This window comes from Mercenaria mercenaria, chromosome 14 (assembly GCF_021730395.1).
Source record: "Mercenaria mercenaria strain notata chromosome 14, MADL_Memer_1, whole genome shotgun sequence".
In the NCBI taxonomy this organism is placed as follows: Eukaryota; Metazoa; Mollusca; class Bivalvia; order Venerida; family Veneridae; genus Mercenaria; species Mercenaria mercenaria.
In genome coordinates, this window is record NC_069374.1 from 65,587,615 (window position 1) to 65,610,574 (window position 22,960).

The 22,960-nt window shown below is 36.1% G+C and overlaps 1 protein-coding gene across 2 annotated transcripts in view; it reads left to right on the forward strand.

Moving 5' to 3' along the window:
• The window catches only part of LOC128548550 (uncharacterized), a 351,915-nt gene that overhangs the window by 310,461 nt on the left and 18,494 nt on the right, over positions 1-22,960 (forward strand). For both annotated transcript variants that reach the window (XM_053523737.1, XM_053523738.1), the window contains exons 21-23: positions 12,974-13,110; positions 16,813-17,074; positions 17,568-17,701. In XM_053523737.1, coding sequence (XP_053379712.1) covers positions 12,974-13,110; positions 16,813-17,074; positions 17,568-17,701 — 533 coding nt within the window. The remainder of the gene's footprint in view (positions 1-12,973; positions 13,111-16,812; positions 17,075-17,567; positions 17,702-22,960) is intronic.

Consider the following 22,960-nt stretch of genomic DNA (forward strand, 5'->3'; position numbering starts at 1 on the left):
TTCATCACAATCGAGCTAAAACAAATTAGTATAAACTAAAGGTTATCATGGTCTGTTTCGTGTCCGGTCAATAACTCTGCCATCCATGAAGGGATTTTCAAGTAACTTGGCATAAATGTTTACCATAATGAGACGACGTGTCATGTGCGCAAGAGCCAGGAGAGCGTTTCATCAAAGTTCCTAGGATTTTTATTGTAGGACCGCTCCTAGGATCTTCTTAAGATTTTCATAAGTGCGTTTCAACAAAAGTTCCTAAGACAAAATACCGACTTAGGAGTTACTCTTCCGAAGGAAGTAAAATCATGGGACCCCGTTGAAATCAACATCCAGTGTTAAGATTATAGCTCTAACCCAAATATATGTAAAAAATATATGGCTGATTTTGAGGTGACATACTTTTAGTTTACCAATAAATGTAGATCTAGATTCTACGTAGATTATACTATGATTGGGAAACTTGGTTTTTTCTGGCAATTTAGACTAGCTTTATATAATAATAATAAGTAGCTCTACTCGGAAATTATTGCTGCCGTTGGCGTTGCACTTATTCGTGACTAGGCAGAGTTGTTTATGGCAGATTTATCTCCCTGGACAGTTACTCTCTGTATCGATTTTCCAGGCACCGGCATTAGGAGTGACCTGTCGCTTTTTAATCCCCCGCCATGGCGGAGGGATTATAGGAATGGTCTGCGTCCTTCCGTCCGTAATAAAATCATGTCCGGTCCATATCTACTAAACCCCTTGAAGGATTTTCATGAAACTTGGGTCAAATGATCACCTCATCAAGACGATGTGCAGAACCCATGAGTCAGCCTTGTCGGTTCAAGGTCAAGGTCACAGCTAAAATCAAAGGTTTACCCCTTTCACTATCCATAGCAGTGGCGGGGATTTAGCTGTCTTTCAGACTGCCTTGTATTTTTAGATTTGGATTTTCCAGACTGTTCCATTTATTAAATAAGGGTTTGCAAGATATTTGACTTATTTAAAACTATAAATAAATTTTGAATACTCAGTAGATCGAATTCGCATTGATAGCTCAGTTGGTAGAATTGAGGGATCTTACTAGTGATTCAACTTTTGCGATTAAGAGGCTGTGGGTTCAAATCTCACACAGGGCGATTTGTTTTATGATTGAATTTGTTTTATTTATATTTTTCATGTTTTTTATTTCATTTTATTTTATCATTTCAATTTCATTTTTCATTCCATTCATACAATTTCAATACATTTCAAACACACGCACCCAATGGAGCATCCTTACACTCGCTGGCGGTGTCGGTTCCCTCCGAGTAAGTGTCATCAGCTAGTCGAATGACCGAACTGTCAAAGAGCTATGTCAACCATGTTGAATAATTCACAAACAAAAGGATATTTGAAAAACCTATGTTATATGCGAAAATAGCAAAATGATACAAGTAATGCAATTCAAATACATCTTTAACATTATTATCATTTTAAATGTATGTTACCAAAACATAAAATGAAAAAAAAAATAAAAAAAATATTGATCTCCGTTGGAATTCGAACTCACAAAAGTTAGATTCTAGAGCCGTCACGCTTACCACTGCACCACTGCGTCTCCATCTCGAAGAGGCAGTAATTTAAATATTTATTATAGAAATAAGTTATAAAAAGGTAGGGTATCCCTTTACTGAAGTGGTTTATTCCAGTAACCTTTCAAATCTAGTAATAAAAGCGACAGGTCACTCCTAAATGCTAGTAGCTACACTAACGCACGGTGTATTACTGCTTCGCTGTTCTTCCAAGATTATAAGAAAAATGATAAATTTGGAGGCGCCATCTTTTAAAGCATTTCTGACAAAGCTGAAGCTCTAAATAGTATTCCATTTTTATTAGAAGAAGACAATTAAAAAAGCCCTAATTACAAGTAATTATTGTGTAGATGTACTTAACATCCAACAATGCATCAGACTTAGGATATGATTTGCACTTAGGATAACCCATGAGCACTCCTAAGTTAGGACTATTTTTGCACTTAGGAAAAACTTTAGGAATTTTGATGAAACGCATTTTGGGCAAAATGTAGGACTTAAGATGAAATTTTGTCCTAGGAACTTTGATGAAACGCGCTCCAGACCTCTAGCTACAAGGACAATGTCACACTTAGAAGTCAAAGGCTAACAGGGTCTGTTTCGTGTCCGGTCCATAACTCTGCCATTCATCAATGGATTTTGAAATTACTTGGCCTAAACTTTTCTCACAATGAGAAAACGTGTCATGCGCAAGATCCAGACCCCTAGCTCTTAGGTCAAGGTCAAACTTAAAGGTTAAATGTTAAGACTGTCTGTTTCTTGTCCGGTCCATAACTCTGTTATTGATGGAGGAATTTTAAAATTACTTTGAATAAATGTTTTCTATAATGAAATGAGGTGTCATGCACAATACCCAGATCCCTAGCTCCAAGGTCAAAGTCACACTTAGAAGTCACAGGTGTTTCTTGTCCGGTCCATAACTCTACCATGTTTCAAGGGATTTGAAAATAATTTGACACAAATGTTAACCATATTGAGAAGGGGGTTATGACCCGGGCCTCTTAGGTCAACATCAAGGTCACGAAATGATGTGTGATTTTTTATGCATACAACTTTAACATTCTTGGGCATGCTTCTGGGGCATTTGTCACCAATAGTGACAGCTCTTGGTCGCTGGGGAATATGGTCACTGAACACAACAATGAGAAACATGGCTGCACTTAAATATACTTACAAAGTCCTGAATTGCTAAAATAAGAGTTAGAAACTTTTTTCAATGCTTTAATGTTTGTTAAATTTCTTTGAGAAATGTCAGGCGTGATGATTAATTCGAGAGTTTCTCTTCTTGTAGCAATACCACCAGCACATATTATGTACAACTATAAGTATTAAATGAATAATACATCCAGCTTCTCTAATCAGAATCTACGCTTTAACACAGCAGGTATTGCCCATGAATTAATACAAAGCAAACTGCAATTTTATAATAGCTCAGGAATTTCCGTGATGTCTTTTTGCAGTGAATACCAACTCATTAAACAACTTAACACTAATTTTAATGAGTTGTAACAGGATAGTAACTATGAGTTTATACAAACGATGAATAAAATTTTAATATAAACTCAATATGAATTTTGTAAGCATAATAATGACTACAGAACGACAGACATACGGACAAGGACAAAGACAAAACTATATCCTTTCGATTTAAATGAGGTATAAATATCTTGAACACATGACCTTTTCAATTTGATTGTTATCTTTAGAACTTGTGGATAATAACTTTAGCCATTGTATGAGTAATACCTTATTAAAACTAGGCTATTTACAAGTCCATGTATAAGACTTCTAACAAATTAAGTTTAAAAACTTAACTAAACAAACGACAAAATCAGTATTGAAAATGAAAGAGTACTTCCAAGTTTGTTATCATATTGATTGCCACATAGGTTACACAACTCAGTCTAATTCCAAACTTCGTTGGTCGCGAAAACTTGTCCAATGGGAAATTCTCCTTACATTAACACTCCGAAATAAAATGTGCTCCTCCTCTTGGTAAAATAAACCACACATAAACGGATGAAAACTGTCAAAAATCACATAAATCTAACAGTAAGAAAACGTTTTTGTCCACAAGATATAACGATGACTTTGAAATCTCTAATATATGTAAATTATGGCGAAAAATATCGATGTCCACTTTCGGTTTGAACCGGTTATTATTATTAAATTTTCAAAAGACCTTATATCAAGAAATGCTTTTGCACTGCAAAATGATCTGTATACATAACAAATATAACCATTTCTTAGTTGAACTACATTGTCCGATTTTTAAAAACAAATTTTTACAGAAAGTTAAAAATCAAACTAACCCTCTTTTTTACATTTTCCGTATAGTACCGGTCTTTAGCGCCGCCTCAGAAGTGTCATTGGCTCCTTTTTCAACTCATCTTCAACAGAAAGAGGAAGTCAGTGTTTACAGGCCGTGTATAAGGACTATGATATCTAGCTTATAAAGGTTTACCAGGGATAGGTAAAGGTGCCAAAACTTGCGCACATGACACGTCGTCTCATTATGGTAGTTCTGAAGTCAGAAACATACTGTTACAAATTTGAAAAAATGCTATCTTCTGAAAGAAATTTATCTTTTGGTAATTTTAAAGGTCCAAGGACAGTGTGACTAAACACTAATTCAAATGGACTGAGGCCAAGTAATTCTTGCACAGAATCTCTGACTGCAAATAGAAATATCTCAGTCCTTCTTAGTTATCAAAATAATATGTTCTTAACATATTTTTTTAATGTTTGATGAAGGCACCTTGACTTTCTGGATGATAGGCTGGAGATTTATATTGTTTTATGCCTAAACTATGTAATACATGTAAAAATATATTTGACATATAGAATTAGAACATTGGTCGGACTGTAAATATTTTGGGAGACCAACAAATACGAAACCATTAGTTAAGGTCTTAACAATGTATAAGACTTTAATATTTCTTAAATGAATAGCTTCAGGAAATCTTGTTGAAGAGCACATTATTGCTAAAAAGATGCTTGTTCCCTGGTTAAGTCTGAGGCAACGGACAAACACAGTCCACTGTAATTCTACTGAAAGGTTCATCCAGAGCCGGTATTGACTGAAGATGTACCTTGGCTATTTTTTATTAGGTTTGCCTATCGTTTGACATGTATGACAAGATCTACAAAATTAGGACACATCAAATTTTAAATTTGCCAAAAAACAGATGATTTAAGATTTTCTGGTATGTTTCATTTACACCACATTTACGTGACATGACGTGACATGCGCATTAAATAAGACAGGGTAAGAATTTCCTGTTAAGTTTGTTTCGTGTCCGCTCTGTAACTCTTGAACAGCTTAAAGGATTTTAGGAAACTTGGAACAAATATTCATCAAAGTGCAGAGAGCATGTTTCGGATTGCTGGCTTCAAGGTCAATGTCACACTGAGGGGTCAAAGGTCATAGCTCTGTAACTCGGTATGTCGGTTGGTTGGTTGGTCCGTAGGCCAATCGGTTTCCAGGTGATAACTTAATAATCCTTAAGCCTAGGATCATGAAAGTTGATATTGAAGTTGGCCATGACCAGCAGATGACCCCTTTTAATTTTAAAGTTGGTACGTCAAAGGTCAAGTTCAAAGTGACCCGGAATAATTAAACCGTTTCCGGACGATAACTTAAGAACACGTGGGCCTAGGATCACGAAACTGAATGGAAAGGTTGATCATGACCAGCAAATGACCCCTACTGATTTTGAGGTCAGTAAGTTAAAGGTCAAGGATACAGTGACCTGAAGCAGTTAAACAGTTTCCGTTAAATAACTTTAGACCGCTTGGGCCTAGGATTAATAATGTTGATTGGAAGGTTGACCATGACTAGCAGATAGCTCCTATTGATTTTTAGATCAGTAGATTAAAGATCAAGGTCACAGTGACCCGAAACAGTTAAACCATTTCTAGACGATAACTTAAGAACACTTGGACCTAGGATCACGAAACTTAATAAGGAGATTGATTATAACCAGCAGATTACCGTTATTGATTTTGAGATCGGTAGGGTAAAGGTCAATGACACAGTGACTTGAAACAGTGGATAACTTGAGAACGCTTGGACCTAGGATCAATAATGTTTCGGATCATGAAAGTTGATAGGGAGGTTGATCATGATCTGTTTATGACCCCTTTTGATTTTGAGGTCAGTAGCTTTGAGGTCAAGATTACATTGACCGAGAACAGTAGATTTTTTTTGCTAAATAACTAGAGATTGCTTTGGTCTAAAATCACATTTGATACTGATTTTACTTATGATTGGTAAATGACCCATCATTATTGATTTGAGGTGAGTACGTCAAACGTCTGGTGCACAGTGACCAAATAATTTCTGCCACTTGTGCAATTACTGAATGCATCAAGGGGGACATTTTCCAAATTTTCATTCAATATCTCATGTTTTTATTTCGATGTAAATGAGATATGAACTAAAATTTGTAGTCCTGTTTGGTGCCATATAACCTATACTGTGTTGGTGCGCCGTAAAACCCAAATAAATAAATAAATAACAAGGGGGCATTTCGTGTTCTACGAGCTCTTGTTTCAGAAATGTTATAATGCTTGGCAAGAACAAGTACATTAGATCACCTAGCTGACGAACCATATCCTGGTATTATCAAGTTATTAATATCAAACGATATTTAGATATTTGCTTGTATGATTACTGCACCCAAAATTTAAATTACGAAGTTTTATATACAAAATAATTTGTAAAATATGGCTAAAACATCTCAAGAAAAAAAGTATAGCATTCAATACTATATCTCGCATTCATGTATTACCAAGAATAAAAAAGATTCTGGAAAAAACAAGAAAATTCCATACTTTACAAATTATTGTAACACCCTGTTTATCAATATAGTTGCAGAACAGTATGAAGCACCATAGAGTATAAAAAAAATTATTGACATACAAGATGCCTAAAATTCAAAAGTGGAGTACCTGAGGTCTAAAATGTCGCTAGGTCAAACAATGAAACCATCGGTTAATGGTCTACCTGTCTGATTTACATAAAACATGGTCAAAGTGTTTGTCTCTATTCAATCTAGGCCATTTAGATACTTGGTTATTTGGGGTAAGACCTAGGTGAGATGAACGATAAAGGACATTCAGAAGTTTTCTTTTGAATCAATTAATATGTCAATGGTAGGAAACCAGCAAACTTTTAGTATATTTCATAAAAGAAAATAAACATGTTAAAATCGTCTTTACAAGGACTTTTTATTGTTCCCCCTATTCCCCTCACATCCTTGGTAAATTGTAACATGTAACTTTGCTACGAGTCGCATGCAAAAACGATAAAGCTATTCATTATCTTTTTCATTGAATGTCTGTTCGCGCATTAAGTTTCCAGTCAGTACTCATGGATTTATTTCTTAAAACGATTTTGCTTCTTTTCTGAAAGAAACTTCTGAAGATATATAGCTGATACACTTAACAGCTAACCTGCCAACATCCCACTGCAGTAATATTTATGAAGTAAGTGTTTTAATGTGCTTCAAATAAACCTCTGCCACGACTGTCCGGATTACTAAATACAATGGCTGTCATATGCTGGATTATAAGTATAAAGATGTCCAAAATTATCTTTCTCGAAATTGTTTCATAAAATCCTTCCATTTGGGTAATCTTCTGCAAAAATAGTCAGATCGTATCCCTAGCCCCAAGGAAACATGTTGTTTTTACTTTCTGTTGATATTTTATCTTAGTTTCCGTCATCTACAGTGTACTCATTTCTCCCAACACGTCCATACTAATTGTTTAAGTGCTCAATTTAACTGCCCTGTCCTGTTCTGATTGCGAATCAGGAAATGCGAACAAATAACATGATATGATTAAACAAACATAGCCGAAGAGAGTTATTATTACCTTATTATATTACTTTAACCAAAGGTTCAATTTTAGCTATTGTGATACACCTGTGTGTCCATCGTCCGTCGTCAAGAGTCTTAATGAAACTTGGTCAGACAGTTAATCTCAATTAAATCGAGCGGGAATTTGTCAATTGGAAAACCTGGTTAACAAGTCACATTTTCTATCTCTTTCTTATGAAACTTGTTAGATTATTTCTCTCTGTGAAACTGGGACAAGCTTTAAACTTCCTTATTTGACATCAAAATCTAGGTTACTAGGTCAAATCATACAAAAACCATTGCAAACACTTTAGATGCCACATTGTCTACTTGATCTTCATGAATCTTTGTCAGTATGTTTTACTCTAAAACTTATAGGTTATGTTCAAAATTGGATTACTTCTGTTTTTAAACTAGGGTACTAAGTCGAATCATAGTAAAACCTTGTTAACACATAAAGGTGGCCACCGTTTCTTCAAGCTCTTCATAAATCTTTGTAAGAATGTTTTTTACTATGAAATCTTGGTCAAGTTTAGAATTTGGTTACATCAGGTCAAAATCAGGCCACTTCTTTTACCTGATATTCATTAAACTTTGTCAGGATATTGATGTCAATGAAATGTAAGATAAGCTTGAAACTGGATTATCGATGTTCAGAAAGTAGGTCATTAGGTCCAATGATAGAAAAAGCCTTCAAGAGGCCACCGTTTCATTCTTTGTGACACTTAGTTTCGATAAGTTGGAATGTTTGTCAGTTTAAAATAAAAGACAAAATTTGTAAATGAGTCACTTGCGGAAAAACGTGGTCACTTAATGAAACCATCGAAAAAATAGTTAATGATCCACCTGATTTACATAAAATATGGTCAGTATACATATCTTTAAAAAGAGTTAAAAGGTTACTTTGTAATCTCGACAATGAAGTCTTACAATCGTGTTGTAATAGGATAGACACAAAATTAAATTGTCAAAATTATTTATGGCTTATCTTGTTCATAATTTTCGAAAATGGACACAGATGCGATTTGTGTTTTAGCAATACTAAACTATTGTGTGTGTTCACCCCAATAGTGTTTAACTTTTGTTAAGTATCTTATTGAATCAGATTCACTTCAAAGCAAACAATCATAAAGTTACAGTGTTCAGATAGTTGTTAAAAGGACTGAACTCCAGATTTTTGCTAAAAATAATCTTTCTTTAAAATTGAAGTTTCGTCACATTATTGACATAAAGGCATCTGCTTTGTTTCTGAACTATCTAAAGAAATGCGAAATCAAGAAAAAATCATACCATAGACGGGAATCGATCCCGTACAGCCACAGCAGTAAAATCTCTCCAGCATTATTTACCAGTACACCACGGAGGAATACGTACTTTACGAAAACTTTATCATCTACAGTACCCTTTACAAACGCTTTTTAACTTTGAAATGAAAACAAAGGAAAACAATTAATTCTCATGTGATTATATAATATATAATATGTAAGTAAATTATTTTAAAGCCTTCCTAATCAGAATAGCAGTAATTTTCTGATAACTAAAAATTTTCATTTTTTGTTGTTGTCGTACATTCTGGAGGTCAGTGCATTTAAGTTGTATCTATAATAAAATATCCCTTCAAAGATGCAGAACAATTTCCCTTGCCTCGTGTCTTTTTATGAAATGCTTGACCTGTTAAGTGGCATCTTTACGGACAGTCAAGCTTCAAGACGCTTTAGACAAGCATGCTTAGTGTTGTCACCCGGTTTCTTCTATCGAATCTATGATCTCCGAAACACAACATTGTATAATTGTATTATAATGGTATGAATTTGCCACTGGTGCATGTACATTGAAATCTTGCAGCTAACATTTTGGACAACAGAACTAAAGACATTTCGAGATATATTGCATGCTTGAAATATGTGCTTCTGTTGAAAAATAAATTATTTACATTTACATTTTAAAGCATTTTCTTCATCAATACTCAATATAATTCAATTCGGTTTTGCCGCAAGAGAGATCCACAAAGTAGCTATTGTATTCAGCAAGAGTATGACTTATAAGCGGCAAAATGGACCGGAGAGAAAGCCAAAAACAATTGAAACACCGGTTAAAGATAAAATCAACGGTAATTTGAATGTGTTTTTCTAGGTGTTTCCCCTTTTCATGAGAAAATTACGATATTAGTTTTTGACGCTTCAGCTCGTTTGGAAGTAACCGCCTATGTGTGTCCTTTACAGTGTATGTTTGGTGATCTTGTCCGACTCCAAAACACGACGCGTCTTATCTCGTTTACGGCAGTGATATTGATACCATAAGATTTAACTGTTCATTGCTTGATTTGTCATTGTACATGTTTTATATGATCAACATAAATATTCTTATGAAACACGTAGTCCGTCCGTCGTCCGTCCACAATTTCTTGGAAGACCACTTAGAGACCACATTTTGCAATTAATTTTAATAAAACTTGTATTGGCATAATATATCGGTTCCTGTCAAAAACTAGCCAGATCCCGTCATGGGTTCCAGAGTTATTTGCTAGTTTTGGCTTGTGGACACGATAGAGACCACATTTTGCCAGCAACTTTAATTAAAAACTTGCACACAAGTTGTATTGGCATAATATCACAGATCCTTTTGAAAACTGGCCAGATCTCGTAATTGGTTCCAGAGTTATGGCCCCTTAAAATATGCTACTTTTGGCTTGTGAACACGATAGAGACCACATTTTGCATCAACTTCAATCAAACTTGCACACAAGTTGTATTGGCATAATATCTCGGTTCCTTTCGAAAACTGGCCAGATCTTATCATGAGTTCTAGAACTTGCTGTTTTGTGCTTGTGAACACAACAGAGAACACATTTTGCAATCAGTTCCCCTTAAAGGGCCAAAAATTGCTATTTTGTCTTTTGCAGCCATATGGAGACTTCATTTATGGTTTGATTTGATACAAACTTGCAAAATATCTTCAGCATCCAATCATAGGTTCCGGAGTTGCGGTCCCTAAGTGACATTGAAAGAGCCAAAATTTGTTAATTTTTACCTTGTGAACACAAAAGAAGTGACATTTTATATTTGATTTTAACCGCACTTACAAGCAACCTAAGTCACAATAAGATCTCTTTTGAAAACCGGCTAAATTCCATACTTGGTTCTAGAGTTACTGCCCCTGAATGGGGCAAAAGTTTCTGTTTTGGCCCTTTCAGCCATATAGACCTTTTTACTCCGTACTAATTCCTTCGCAACGGGAAACAATTTTCGCGCATGCGCACTCTACGTAGGGCAAAAAGACATGACTGCACAATATAAATCACGTTACAGTTATACCTTATTTCAATATATTCGATCAATAATGAGTTTGTTTTATTCTAAATATCCACTGAAAGACACAGGAAAATATATGTAGATCTTTGCAAACCCACAGCTGATATTTTTTAACTAATGCGCATTATCTTTTATGATCTTTGATTAATAAACATTTTTTCAGCAAGGTTGTTCTCGACAAATTCAGGTTAAGAAAAACAAAAAAATGGTATTTTCCATGGATTAATAAAGTTTTTGTTCTATTTCCTAACATGATGTCACATAACTACAACCTTTCGCAATAAGTTTACATGATACTTAAATCATAATTAAATGTCGCAGTTGAAAATAGCAAAGTTCAGCCTTTGATTTTTTATCCAATCATACTGATCAATTCATTCCGAATTCAAAGAAAAAAATACAATGAATAAATAAAAATCATAAATATAATAATAATAATTTTAAAACTGTTATTTTTCATTTCTATTGATTCTTCGAGATTGAAAGTTTTTATATGACACTATCGAATTGGTTCGGACGCGGTCAGATTTAATAGAGAGGGTGCGTGTAGCGGGGAGGGGTGTTCCACATTTACATTCTTTATCTGTTATATTTTTTGCGGAATTCAAGTTTATCATAATTATTCTACTAAATTACGCATAATGACTTCTGCTCTCGATACATTTTCGATATGAAAATGATCTAGCATGTAAACATAAGAAATAAAATAATTAGAGATTTATATTAGGTGTTTTACTTCAGTGTGTAGTTATAGTCCTGGATTTGATTCATATCTTACGAATTTAGATTTTTTGTAACTACACTTTTATAGTTTTAAATGAAAATGTCCATTAAAGTTCCAAAATATATTCTTATAGAACTTAAAATACTAGGTACCTCGTTAAATGTTTTTTTTATTCACAAAACGGCTCCACCACGTGATATATTAATCCGAGTGCGTTCTTATATTATGGCATTGATTACCGGATGCATTAAAGTACATCACATCAAAGCCATCTTATATGCTTCAGTAAATTTTATGATCCGCTCTAATTAGGGGACACCCCTGAAAGGATCTTTATTACCACGATGTCCTATGTTATATCATGTCATTTGCATAATAGTTACGTAACGATTTCCGGTAGATCACTTAAAACAGCAACCTCAATGACATGGAGCCGCGACCCCCGAATTATGTAGATATCATTCAGGTCGGAGAAAAATATATACAACAACTATTTGAAGTTGTAGGAAAATAGATATAATGAAAAAATATGACATTTTTAAATGTAAGGAAAAAGTTTTATATTAGTATGATGTGTGGAAATGGACTGGAAATGCTTGTTCTTTTCTGACGAAAATATGAATAAAGCAGGCTTTTCAGGTAAGATATGATTAAAACATATATGTGTTTAATCAAAGCATACTGTATAATAAATTACTTGACTGAAATCAACATTATAGTGGCAAAACAATTCGTAATAAAATGATGATTTTGTGTAGGTTTTCTTATCGTTGAGAGTTTTTTTTGCCACACGTAAAGAGCGCATGCGCGTTAAAATCAAAACATCCGTGGAATTTGCATAGTTACCGTAGTTTGGGTAAAAAGGTCTATAGAGTAATGAGAAGTTATTGACTTAAAATTACTTTTTTGTTGGATTTAACGTCGCACCGACACATGATAGGTCATATGACGACTTTCCAGCTTTAATGGCGGAGGAAGACCCCAGGTGCCCTTTCGTGCATTTTTTCATTACGAGCGGACACCTGGGTAGAACCACCGACTTTCCGTAAGCCAGCTGGATGGCTTCCTCACATGATACTTTAAATTACTCACCACTCAACTGCTGTTGCTGGGTGCAGGATTCTTCATGTGAGGGAGCAATGTAGCTGACTTCTGTACGGACGGTGGTTCTACCCAGGGGTCCACCCATTCCTGAAACAATGTTTAAAGAAGCTCGGGTGGCTTTCCTTTACCATCAGGAGCTAGAAAGCAGCTATGTGGCCTTAATTTTATTTATTTATTTCTCTAAAGAAAACATTTCACTTGCATATATTGTGTAGAATACTACCGTATGAAAATTTTCCTGCTTTCCATGCATATAATAGACCAATCAAGCGCTGACAACGTTTTAATCTTGGGAACCATGATCTTTGTTAAACCTTATTGAACGAATAATAGTTTTCTAACAATTTTATTAGTTTGAGCATAATTATTTTTTTAATTGGAGCTTGCTGTTCTATAATGTATTTAATTGCTTTTCAGAACACAAGAGCGACTACAATGTAACCATCAAAAGCGGTACATTTAGAAAAGACGTTGAGTTTAAAGAATGCAATTCCATAGAGAAAGTCATTTTGGCTTGGGTGTACAGACTCCCTCTGTATGTGACGTTTAAAAAGGTGATAAGCTATCGTTATATATAAACCACAAAACTAAGACTAAGGTAACAAAATGAAAGAACACTTTCTTGAAATCAAAGGAAGCAATATACAATTGTTATGGACAGGTTACAAAATAACTCAATATAAATGTCAACAAAAATTCCTTTGCCCATCGCTAAGATCTAGGCGTCTGAACTCTCAGTGATTAAGCTATACCAATCGTTTGGAATAAATCATTATGTCTTCCCATATGTTGTGAGATATATTCTATTGTGATGCCCGACAGTATGGCTGTCTGTCCGTCTGTCACTTAAGTTTGTTTGGATGACTTCTCTGAGATTACCTGTTGGATGGAAACAAAACTTCGTATGAATGTTTAGTATTATGGCTTGTTTTACATATTATTGGCATTTTGGGTTGACCTGCATTTTGGTGAAGTTATATCCCCTTAAATGTCATGTTTAGCTTAACTATTCAAAATATAGGTAGAGGTATTGCACTCGCCCGGGGTCTCAATTTGATTAAGTTTTTTGTATGTAAGCTGATTTTTCAGTAACCAGTTGTGGGAATGAATTGAAACTTCACTGTAACGAACTTACTTGCAGTGCACATGTTCGATAACTCTGTTTTGCAATTTTACAAAATAATGCCCCTTTTTACTTATGTATTCATTTAACTTTCTTTAGTGGCAAGTCTGTTGAATAGTCGTGCTTTGCTGCCCTTCGACAGCTCTTGCTTTACTCATCTATTAAGGTAGTGGTACAGTAACTTCCCCTTACTTACCAATTATTAGGTTAGTAGTCAATTCTGGACCACCTCGGTAGCTTAGTCTTAGAGCGGAGTAGGTCTGGTTCGCTCCATGGCGTCATGTCATGGGCATGAAAAATGGTACTATTAGCTTCCTCGCTTGGTGCTCAGCATTAAGAGGGTAGTTCAGTATAATGTGACTGGGTAGGTATCATGTCATGTGTCTACAGCGTGTTATTACAGTGAGGCAGCATTATATAGTTTGGCATTTTGCGCACTGTTACAAGTAGACACCTTCGTTTATATGACTGAAAAAAATGCTTAAAATGATGCTAAACTCTCTTTCGGTGAAAACATCTGTTAACATACAATATGTTATTGACCACTATTGTGCGTTTAAATCGACCTGCGGGGCGGGCTTTCGCGACGGTCCACTGCATTATTGTGTAGGGTATGTAATATATTCGGCAACCTGATTTCTTATTCAGTGGCCATCTACCTTACATTGTAACCAATGTAGCATTGAATTTTAAACAATTATATTGATCTACCTATCTTTTTGCTCGTTGTTTGAGATTACCATTGTTTGCATAAGTAGGGGATTAACTCCGCCCTGCCAGGTCGAATAAAACGCATAATAACTCCCAATTACTTTCTACTGAAAAGTGTTTTACTTTGTTTCCAATATGTTAATTAAAAGTATACATTGTAGCAACTCTAGATTAACTTTGCAGTTGTATGAACTATTTCACTTTTATTCAAGGACATTCATATTACGTTACTATGTCAATGAATTCAGTTTGGTGAAACTAAGCATTTATTCTTAGAGATATTTATTGTTTCTTAAAGATAGAAGGGATTTGTATTTATCATAATGATCAATATTATTATTATAAATCTGTTACGCTGTTATTTTATTAGCTCAACTGTCACGTAGTGAGCTTTTGTGATCGTCCGTCGTCCGTCCGTCCGACCACAATTTATTGTGAACACGAAAGAGACCACATGTTGCAATCAATTTTGAAACAAACTTCCACACAACTTGTATTTGCGTAATATCTCGGTTCCTTTCGAAAACTGGCAAGATCCCATCATAGGTTCCAGAGTTATGGCCCCTTAAAGGACCAAACTTTGCTAATTTTGGCTTGTGAACAGGATAGAGACCACATTTTGCAATCAACTTTAATCAAACTTGCACACAACTTGTATTGGCATAATATCTCGGATCTTTTCGAAAATTGGCCAGATCCCTACATGGGTTCCAGAGTTATGGCCCCTTAAAGGGACAAAATTTGCTATTTTTGGCTTGTGAACACGATAGAGACCACATTTTGCAATCAACTTTAATCAAACTTGCACACAACTTGTATTGGTATAATGTCTCGGTTCTTTTTGAAAACTGGTCAGATCCCATCATGGGTTCCAGAGTTATAGCCCCTTAAATGGCCAAAATTTGCTATTTTTGGCTTGTGAACGCGATAGAGGCCACATTTTGCAATGAACTTTAATCAAACTTGCACACAACTTGTGTTGGCATAATATCTCGGTTCCTTTCGAACACTGGCCAGATCCCATTTATGAGTTCTAGAGTTATGGCCCCTTAAAGGGCCAAAATTTGCTGTTTTTGGCTTGTGAACACGATAGAGACCACATTTTGCAATCAACTTTAATCAAACTTGCACACAACTTGTATTGGCATAATATCTCGGTTCCTTTTGAAAACTGGCCAGATCCCATCATGGGTTCTAGAGTTATGGCCCCTTAAAGAGCCAAAATTTGCTATTTTGTCTTTTGCAGCCATATGGAGAATTCATTTATGGTTTGATTTGATACAAACTTGCAAAATATCTTCAACAACAATAAATCTTAGATTCCATGATGAATCTGTCAGATCCAATCATAGATTCCGGAGTTACGACCCCTGATTTACCCCTGAAAGATTTGTTAATTTTTACCTTGTGAACACGATTGAAGTGACATTTTATATTTAATTTTAACCACACTTACACACAACTTAAGTCACAATAAAATCTCCATTCCTTTCGAAAACTGGCTAGATTCCATCATGGGTTTTAGAGTAACTGCCCCAGAAAGGGTCAAAATTTTCTATTTTGGCCCTTTCAGCCATATAGAGGTTTCATTTATGCTTTGATTTGATACAAACTTGCACAGAATCTTGATGATCTCTAGGCCTGGATCGAAACTGGGTCATGTCAGGTTTAAAACTAGGTCATCCCGTCAAATCAAAGGAAAAGCTTGTTTACAACCTAGAGGCCACATTTATGACCCTATCTTCATGAAACTTGGTCAGAATGTTTATCTTGATGATTTCTAGGTTGAGTTTGAAACTGGATCATATGGGATCAAAAACTAGGTCACCCGGTCAAATCAAAGGAAAAGCTTTTTAACACTCTTGAGACCAGATTTATGACCCTATCTTCATGAAACTTGGTCAGAATGTTTGTTATTATGAAGTCTTAGATTATTTTAAATCTTGGTTACATGGGGTCAAAAACTATGTAACTAGGACAAATCAAAGGAAAAGCTTGTAAACAATCCAGAGGCCACTGTTTTGTTCCAATCTTCCCGGAAGTTTGTCAGAATGTTTGTTTTCATGAAATTTTGGATAAGTTCGAATCTGGGTCATGTGTGATAAAAAACTAGGTCACTAGGTCAAATCAAAGAAAATGCTTATTTACACTCAAGAGGCCACGTTTTTTGGTCCAATCTTAATGAAAAATGGTTAGAATATTTGTCTCCATGAAAGCACTAGGTAAAACATGTTTACACTGTTATGGTATGTTACTCAGGTGAGCGACCTGGGGCCATCTTGGCCCTCTTGTTTTGTTCAAAACTCGAAATCCATGAATTGATATCCACATGAAATAGCCATATTTTTCCAAAATCAGGAAATTTCATGCTAGAAAAATAAATGATTTTACAGTAACTTATTCTTCATTTTTTTATTTTTAGCCGGTTGAACCTGAACAGCCAGAGGCCACACCCAGTGTCCCAGAACCAGTCGAAGAAACCCCCAAACCAGCAGTGCCTGAAGAACCAGTCGCAGAGAAAACCACAGAGTCAGAAACACCATCACCTACACCTACAGATGAAAATATACCCAAGGTGGAAATCAAAATTGAAGATGAAAATGACAAACTGGAGGAAGGTGAAATTGTAGATGATGAAGAGAAAGAGACAATGAGTATGGGACTTAGATACAAGTATTCAGAAGGTATTGACATGTTTAGAACAGTTTCTGATATACATTAAGACAATTTTAATGCCATTTGGGTCTGTGGCTGACAAAAAATAAACAAGTTCAATTTTCAGCATATTTTGGGAAAATGAAATCCAGCAAAATATTCTTGGTGGTCATGTACTCTGGAAATAACTTAATAGAATGTAGGCTTGGAATATTTTTACTTGCTGCAGATCTTTTGGAAAACGAGTTAAAAAATGGTATAAGCAGTCTCTTGTTGCATCAGCTTGACAAGTTCTAAGTCGAAATTATGGTTGAATTTTTTTAAGTAGAGATATCTAATTAGAGTGTGAGCTTAAAAAGGAAAGAAATTCTTTATGCAGCTTGTCAATGGCTATCTTTTTGAGACTGTGTTGGTCTTGATGGAAAACAAATACTGTTAATTTTCATTCCGTATCTTTGATCAAACAGCAGTTGTTTGAATGAAATCCCGCAAGTTAAGTACATGTATTTGTTATCGTTTCAGAGCAATGGAGTCCCTTGAATCCCGAGGGAAAGAAGCACTATGACAGAGACTTCTTGTTACAGTTCCAAAATGATTACAATGCCATTCAGAAGCCAGCAGGGCTTCCCGACATTCTAGATATTATTCTCGACAAGGTACGACAAAACATCAAAGGGTTAAATGTAAAATTATAGTCTCTGTCTCTCTTTTATTATTTATTTGCAAATAAAGTTGTGCAGTTAACCATTTATAAGAACTGTTTTGCAAAGTAAAGTTTCGTGTTTGGTATCTTGTGACTTGTTAGTGGATTTTGTTTGTGATTTGTATCAAGGCTAAGGTCAAAAGAAGACTATTGTTTCAGTAAATTAATCAAAGAAACTGTTTGGTAGCATGATTCACCCCTGCCATTATTTAGAACTATGTATAGCTTTCACGGGCAGCTGAAAGCCCATTTTCTTATTAGCTCACCGTCCGGCGTCCGTCCGTCCACACTTTCCTTTAAACAACATCTCCTCCTAAACCACTAGGCCAATTTTGATGAAACTTTACAGGGATGTTCCTGGGATGGTCTTCTTTAAAAATTGTTCAAAGAATTGAATTCCATACAGAACTCTGGTTGCCATGGCAATCGAAAGGCAAAACTTTAAAAATATTCTTGTCCAAAACCACAGGTCATAGGGCTTTTATTAGCTCGCCTGAGCACAAAGTGCTCGGGTGAACTATTGTGAGCTATTGTGATCGCTCACCGTCCGGCGTCCGTCGTCCGTCCACACTTTCCTTTAAACAACATCTCCGTCTAAACCACCAGGCCAATTTTGATGAATCTTCACAGGGATGTTCCTTGGATGGTCTTCTTTAAAAATTATTCAAAGAATTGAACTCCATGCAGAACTCTGGTTTCCATGGCAACCGAAATAAAAAACTTAAAAAATATTCTTGTCCAAAACCACAGGTTCTAGGGGTTTCATATTTGGTATGTAGCATCATCTAGTGGTCCTCTACCAAGATTGTTCAAATTATCCCCCCAGGGTCAAATATGGCCCCGCCCTGGGGATCAGATGGTTTACATAGACTTATATGGGAAAAACTTTGAAAATCTTCTTGTCCAAAACCAAAGGTCCTAGGGCTTTGATATTTGGTTTGTAGCATCATCTAGTGGTCCTCTACGAAGTTTGTTCAAATTATCTCCCTAGGGTCAAATATGGCCCCGCCCTGGGGGTCACATGGTTTATATAGACTTACATAGGGAAAAACTTTGAAAATCTTCTTATCCAAAACCACAGGGCCTAGGGCTTTGATATTTAGTATGTAGCATCATCTAGAGGTACTCTACCAAGATGTTAAAATTATCCCCCTAGGATCAAATATGGCCCCGCCCCAGGGGGCACATGGTTTAAATAGATTTGTACAGGGAAAAATCTTTAAAAAAATCTTGTTTTAAACCATAAGACACAGAGCTTAGGTATTTAGTATGTGTTATGCTCTAGTGGTTCTCTACCAAGATTGTTCAAATCATGACCCTGGGGTCAATATAGGTCCCTTGTTTTATATAGACTTATTTTTTTTTTGCAGCAGTGGCAAAGAAATTTGGACCACAAGCATAATGTTTGATACAGATTTCAATATTCATCTTGAATTGTCTTAATCATGACCTACTGACCTACTTTCTTGTTTTTGGAGTACAACATAGAAATTTGGACCACGTTTATAACTTTTGATACTGATTTCAATACTCATCTTTAATATTCTTAATCCTGAACTATTGACCTACTTTCTTGTTCTTGAAGAAATTTGGACCACCAGTTTAATTTTTAAAAGATTTCGGTAGTTATCTTGAATAATCTTTACCATGACCTACTCACCTAGTTTTTGTTAGTGAAGCTTAAGCAAAGAAATGTGTTCAAGCAAGCAACTAAACTCAGGTGAGCGATATAGGGCCATCATGGCCCTCTTGTATTTGGTATGTAGCATCATCTAGTGGGGCTCTACCAAGATTATTCAAATTATCCCCCTAGGGTCAAATATGGCACCGCCCTGGGGGTCACATGGTTTGGCGTGGACGGTAGCATGCATTTCCACTACTGTCCATGAACAGGCTCAATCAAACCGAGCCTGCAACATTTTCGTTTTTGTTGTGTTGAGCGACCTGTGGAGTTTCCACTTTTTCTATTTACATAGACTTATATAGGGAAAACTTTGAAAATCTTCTTGTCCAAAACCACAGGTCCTAGGGCCTTGGTATTTGGTATGTAGCATCATCTAGTAGTCCTCTACCAAGATTATTCAAATCATCCCCCGGGGATCAAATAAGGCCCCGCTCTGGGGGTCACATGGTTAAGTGCTGTGTGGCGGCCGTAAAAAGTCGCCCCGATTTCATCTCAGTGTTGTTATATTTTCTGGTCCTTCGGGAGCATTGATTTCAACTCATTTAGATTTGAAGATTGAATACTTCTTAAGCCGGTGCTAGGTTTCGTGGGCAGTGTTGCATTTTCCATTACTGCTCATGAACAGACTCAATCAAACCGAGTCTGCAATTTTCACTGTTTGCCCTGTTCTCGGTGCTTCCGAGGGATCTACTTTTCAGATTTTATTTACATTGACTTATATAGGGAAAACTTTGACAATTTTCTTGTCCAAAACCACAGGTCCTAGGGCTTTGATATTTCGTATGTAGCATCATCTAGTGGTCCTGTACCAAGATTGATCAAAGAATAATTATTGAATTCCATATAAAACTCTGGTTGCCATGGCAACCGAAAGGAAAAACTTTAAAAATCTTCTTGTCCAAAACCACAGGCCATAGGGCTTTTATATTTGGTATGTAGCATCATCTAGTGAGGCTCTACCAAGATTGTTCAAATTATCCCCCTGGGGTCAAATATGGCTCCGCCCCGGGGGTCACATGGTTTATATAGACATATAGGGAAAACATTTGAAAATCTTCCTCTCCAAAACCACATGGCCTAGGGCTTTGATATTTGGTATGTGGCATCATCTAATGGTCCTCTACCAAGATTGTTCAAATTATCCCCCTGGGGTCAAATATGGCCCCGCCGCGGGGCTCACATGGTTTAAATAGACTTATATAGGGGAAAAAATGAAAATCTTCTTGTCCAAAACCACATGGCCTAGGGCTTTGATATTTGGTATGTAGCATCATGTAATTGCCCTCTACCAAGTTTGTTCAAATTATCTGCCTAGGGTCAAATATGGCCCAGCCCTGGGGTCACGTGGTTTATATAGACTAATATAGGGAACAACTCTGAAAATCTTCTTGTCCAAAACCACAGAGCCTAGGACTTTGATGTTTGGTATGTAGCATCACATAGTGGTCCTCTACCAACATTGTTCAAATTATCCCCCTGGTGTCAAATATGGCCACGCCCCGGGGGTCACATGGTTTATATAGTCTTACATAGGGAAAAACTTTGAAAATCTTCTTGTCCAAAACCACATGGCCTAGGGCTTTGATATTTGGTATGTAGCATCATGTAATTGTCCTCTACCAAGATTATTCAAAATATCGCCGTAGGGTCAAATATGGCCCCGCCCTGGAGGGTCACATAGTTTGTATAGACTTAAATAGGGAGCAACTCTGAAAATCTTCTTGTCCAAAACCACAGGGCCTAGGACTTTGATGTTTGGTATGTAGCATCATCTAGTGGTCCTCTACCAAGATTGTTCAAATTATCCCCCTAGGATCAAATATGGCCCCGTCCAAGGGGGTCACATGGTTTATATAGACTTATAGAGGGAAAAAATTCTTATCCAAAACCACAGGGCCTATGGCTTTGATATTTAGTATGTAGCATCATCTAGTGGTACTCTACCAAGATTGTTCAAATTATCCCCCTGAGGTCAAATATGGCCCCGCCCCAGGGGGCACATAGTTTAAATAGACTTGTACAGTGAAAAACGTTTAAAAATAATCTTGTCTTAAACCATAAGGCCTAGAGCTTAGGTATTTAGTATGTGTTATGCTCTAGTAGTTCTCTACCAAGATTGTTCAAATCATGACCCTGGGGTCAATATAGGCCACGCCCGGGTGGTCCCTTGTTTTACATAGACTTATTTGTTTTTGAAGCAGTGGCAAAGAAATTTGGACCATAAGCATAATGTTTGATACAGATTTCAATATTCATCTTGAATTGTCTTAATCATGACCTACTGACCTACTTTCTTGTTTTTGAAGTACAACATAGAAATTTGGACCACGTTTATAACTTTTGACACTGATTTCAATTCTCATCTTTAATATTCTTAACCCTGAACTATTGACCTACTTTCTTGTTTTTGAAGCTACAGCAAAGAAATTTGGACCACCAGTTTAATTTTTAAACAGATTTCGGTAGTTATCTTGAATAATCTTTACCATGACCTACTCACCTAGTTTTTGTTAATGAAGCTTAAGCAAAGACATTTGTTTAAGCAAGCGACTAAACTCAGGTGAGCGATATAGGGCCATCATGGCCCTCTTGTTACCAGTCTGATTGTAATAGAAAGTTTCCATAATTACTTGAAAAATTGATTAGTTTGACATGTCTGGTAGTCCAGTATCTATATCAACCAAAAATATGCTGTTATTGAATTATTTTGTATTCGATTAAAAGGATATTATATTGTAAATAGCCATATATGTTACTTCCGTCTTTAGCTCACCTGTCACATAGTGACAAGTTGAGCTTTTTTGATCGCCGTCCGTCCGTCCGTCGTCCGTCCACAATTTCTTGTGAACACAATAGAGACCACATTTTGCAAGCAATTTTGATCAAACTTGCACACATCTTGTATTGGTATAATATCTCGGTTCCTTTCGAAAATGGGTCAGATCCCTTCATGGGTTCCAGAGTTATGGCCCCTTAAAGGGTCATAATTTGCTGTTTTCGGCTTGTGAACACGATAGAGACCACATTTTACAATCAAGTTTATTCAGACTTACACACAACTTGTATTGGCTTAATATCTCGGTTTCTTTCGAAAACTGGCCAGATCCCATCATGGGTTCCAGCGGTATGGCCCCTTAAAGGGCCAAAATTTGCTATTTTAGCTTGTGAACACGACAGAGACCACATTTTGCAATCAACTTTAATCAAACTTGCACACAACTTGTATTTGCATAATATCTCAGTATCTTTCGAAACCTGGCCAGACCCCTTCATGAGTTCCAAAGTTAGTTTTGGCCCCTTAAAGGGCCAAACTTTGCTAGTTTTGGCTTGTGAACACGATAGAGAACACATTTTGCAATCAATTTTAATCAAACTTGCACACAATTTGTATTGGCATAATATCTCGGCTCCTTTCGAAAACTGGCCAGATCCCGTCATGGATTCTAGAGTTATGGCCCCTTAAATGGCCAAAATTAGCTATTTTTGGCTTGTGAACACGATAGAGACCACATTTTGCAATCAGTTTTA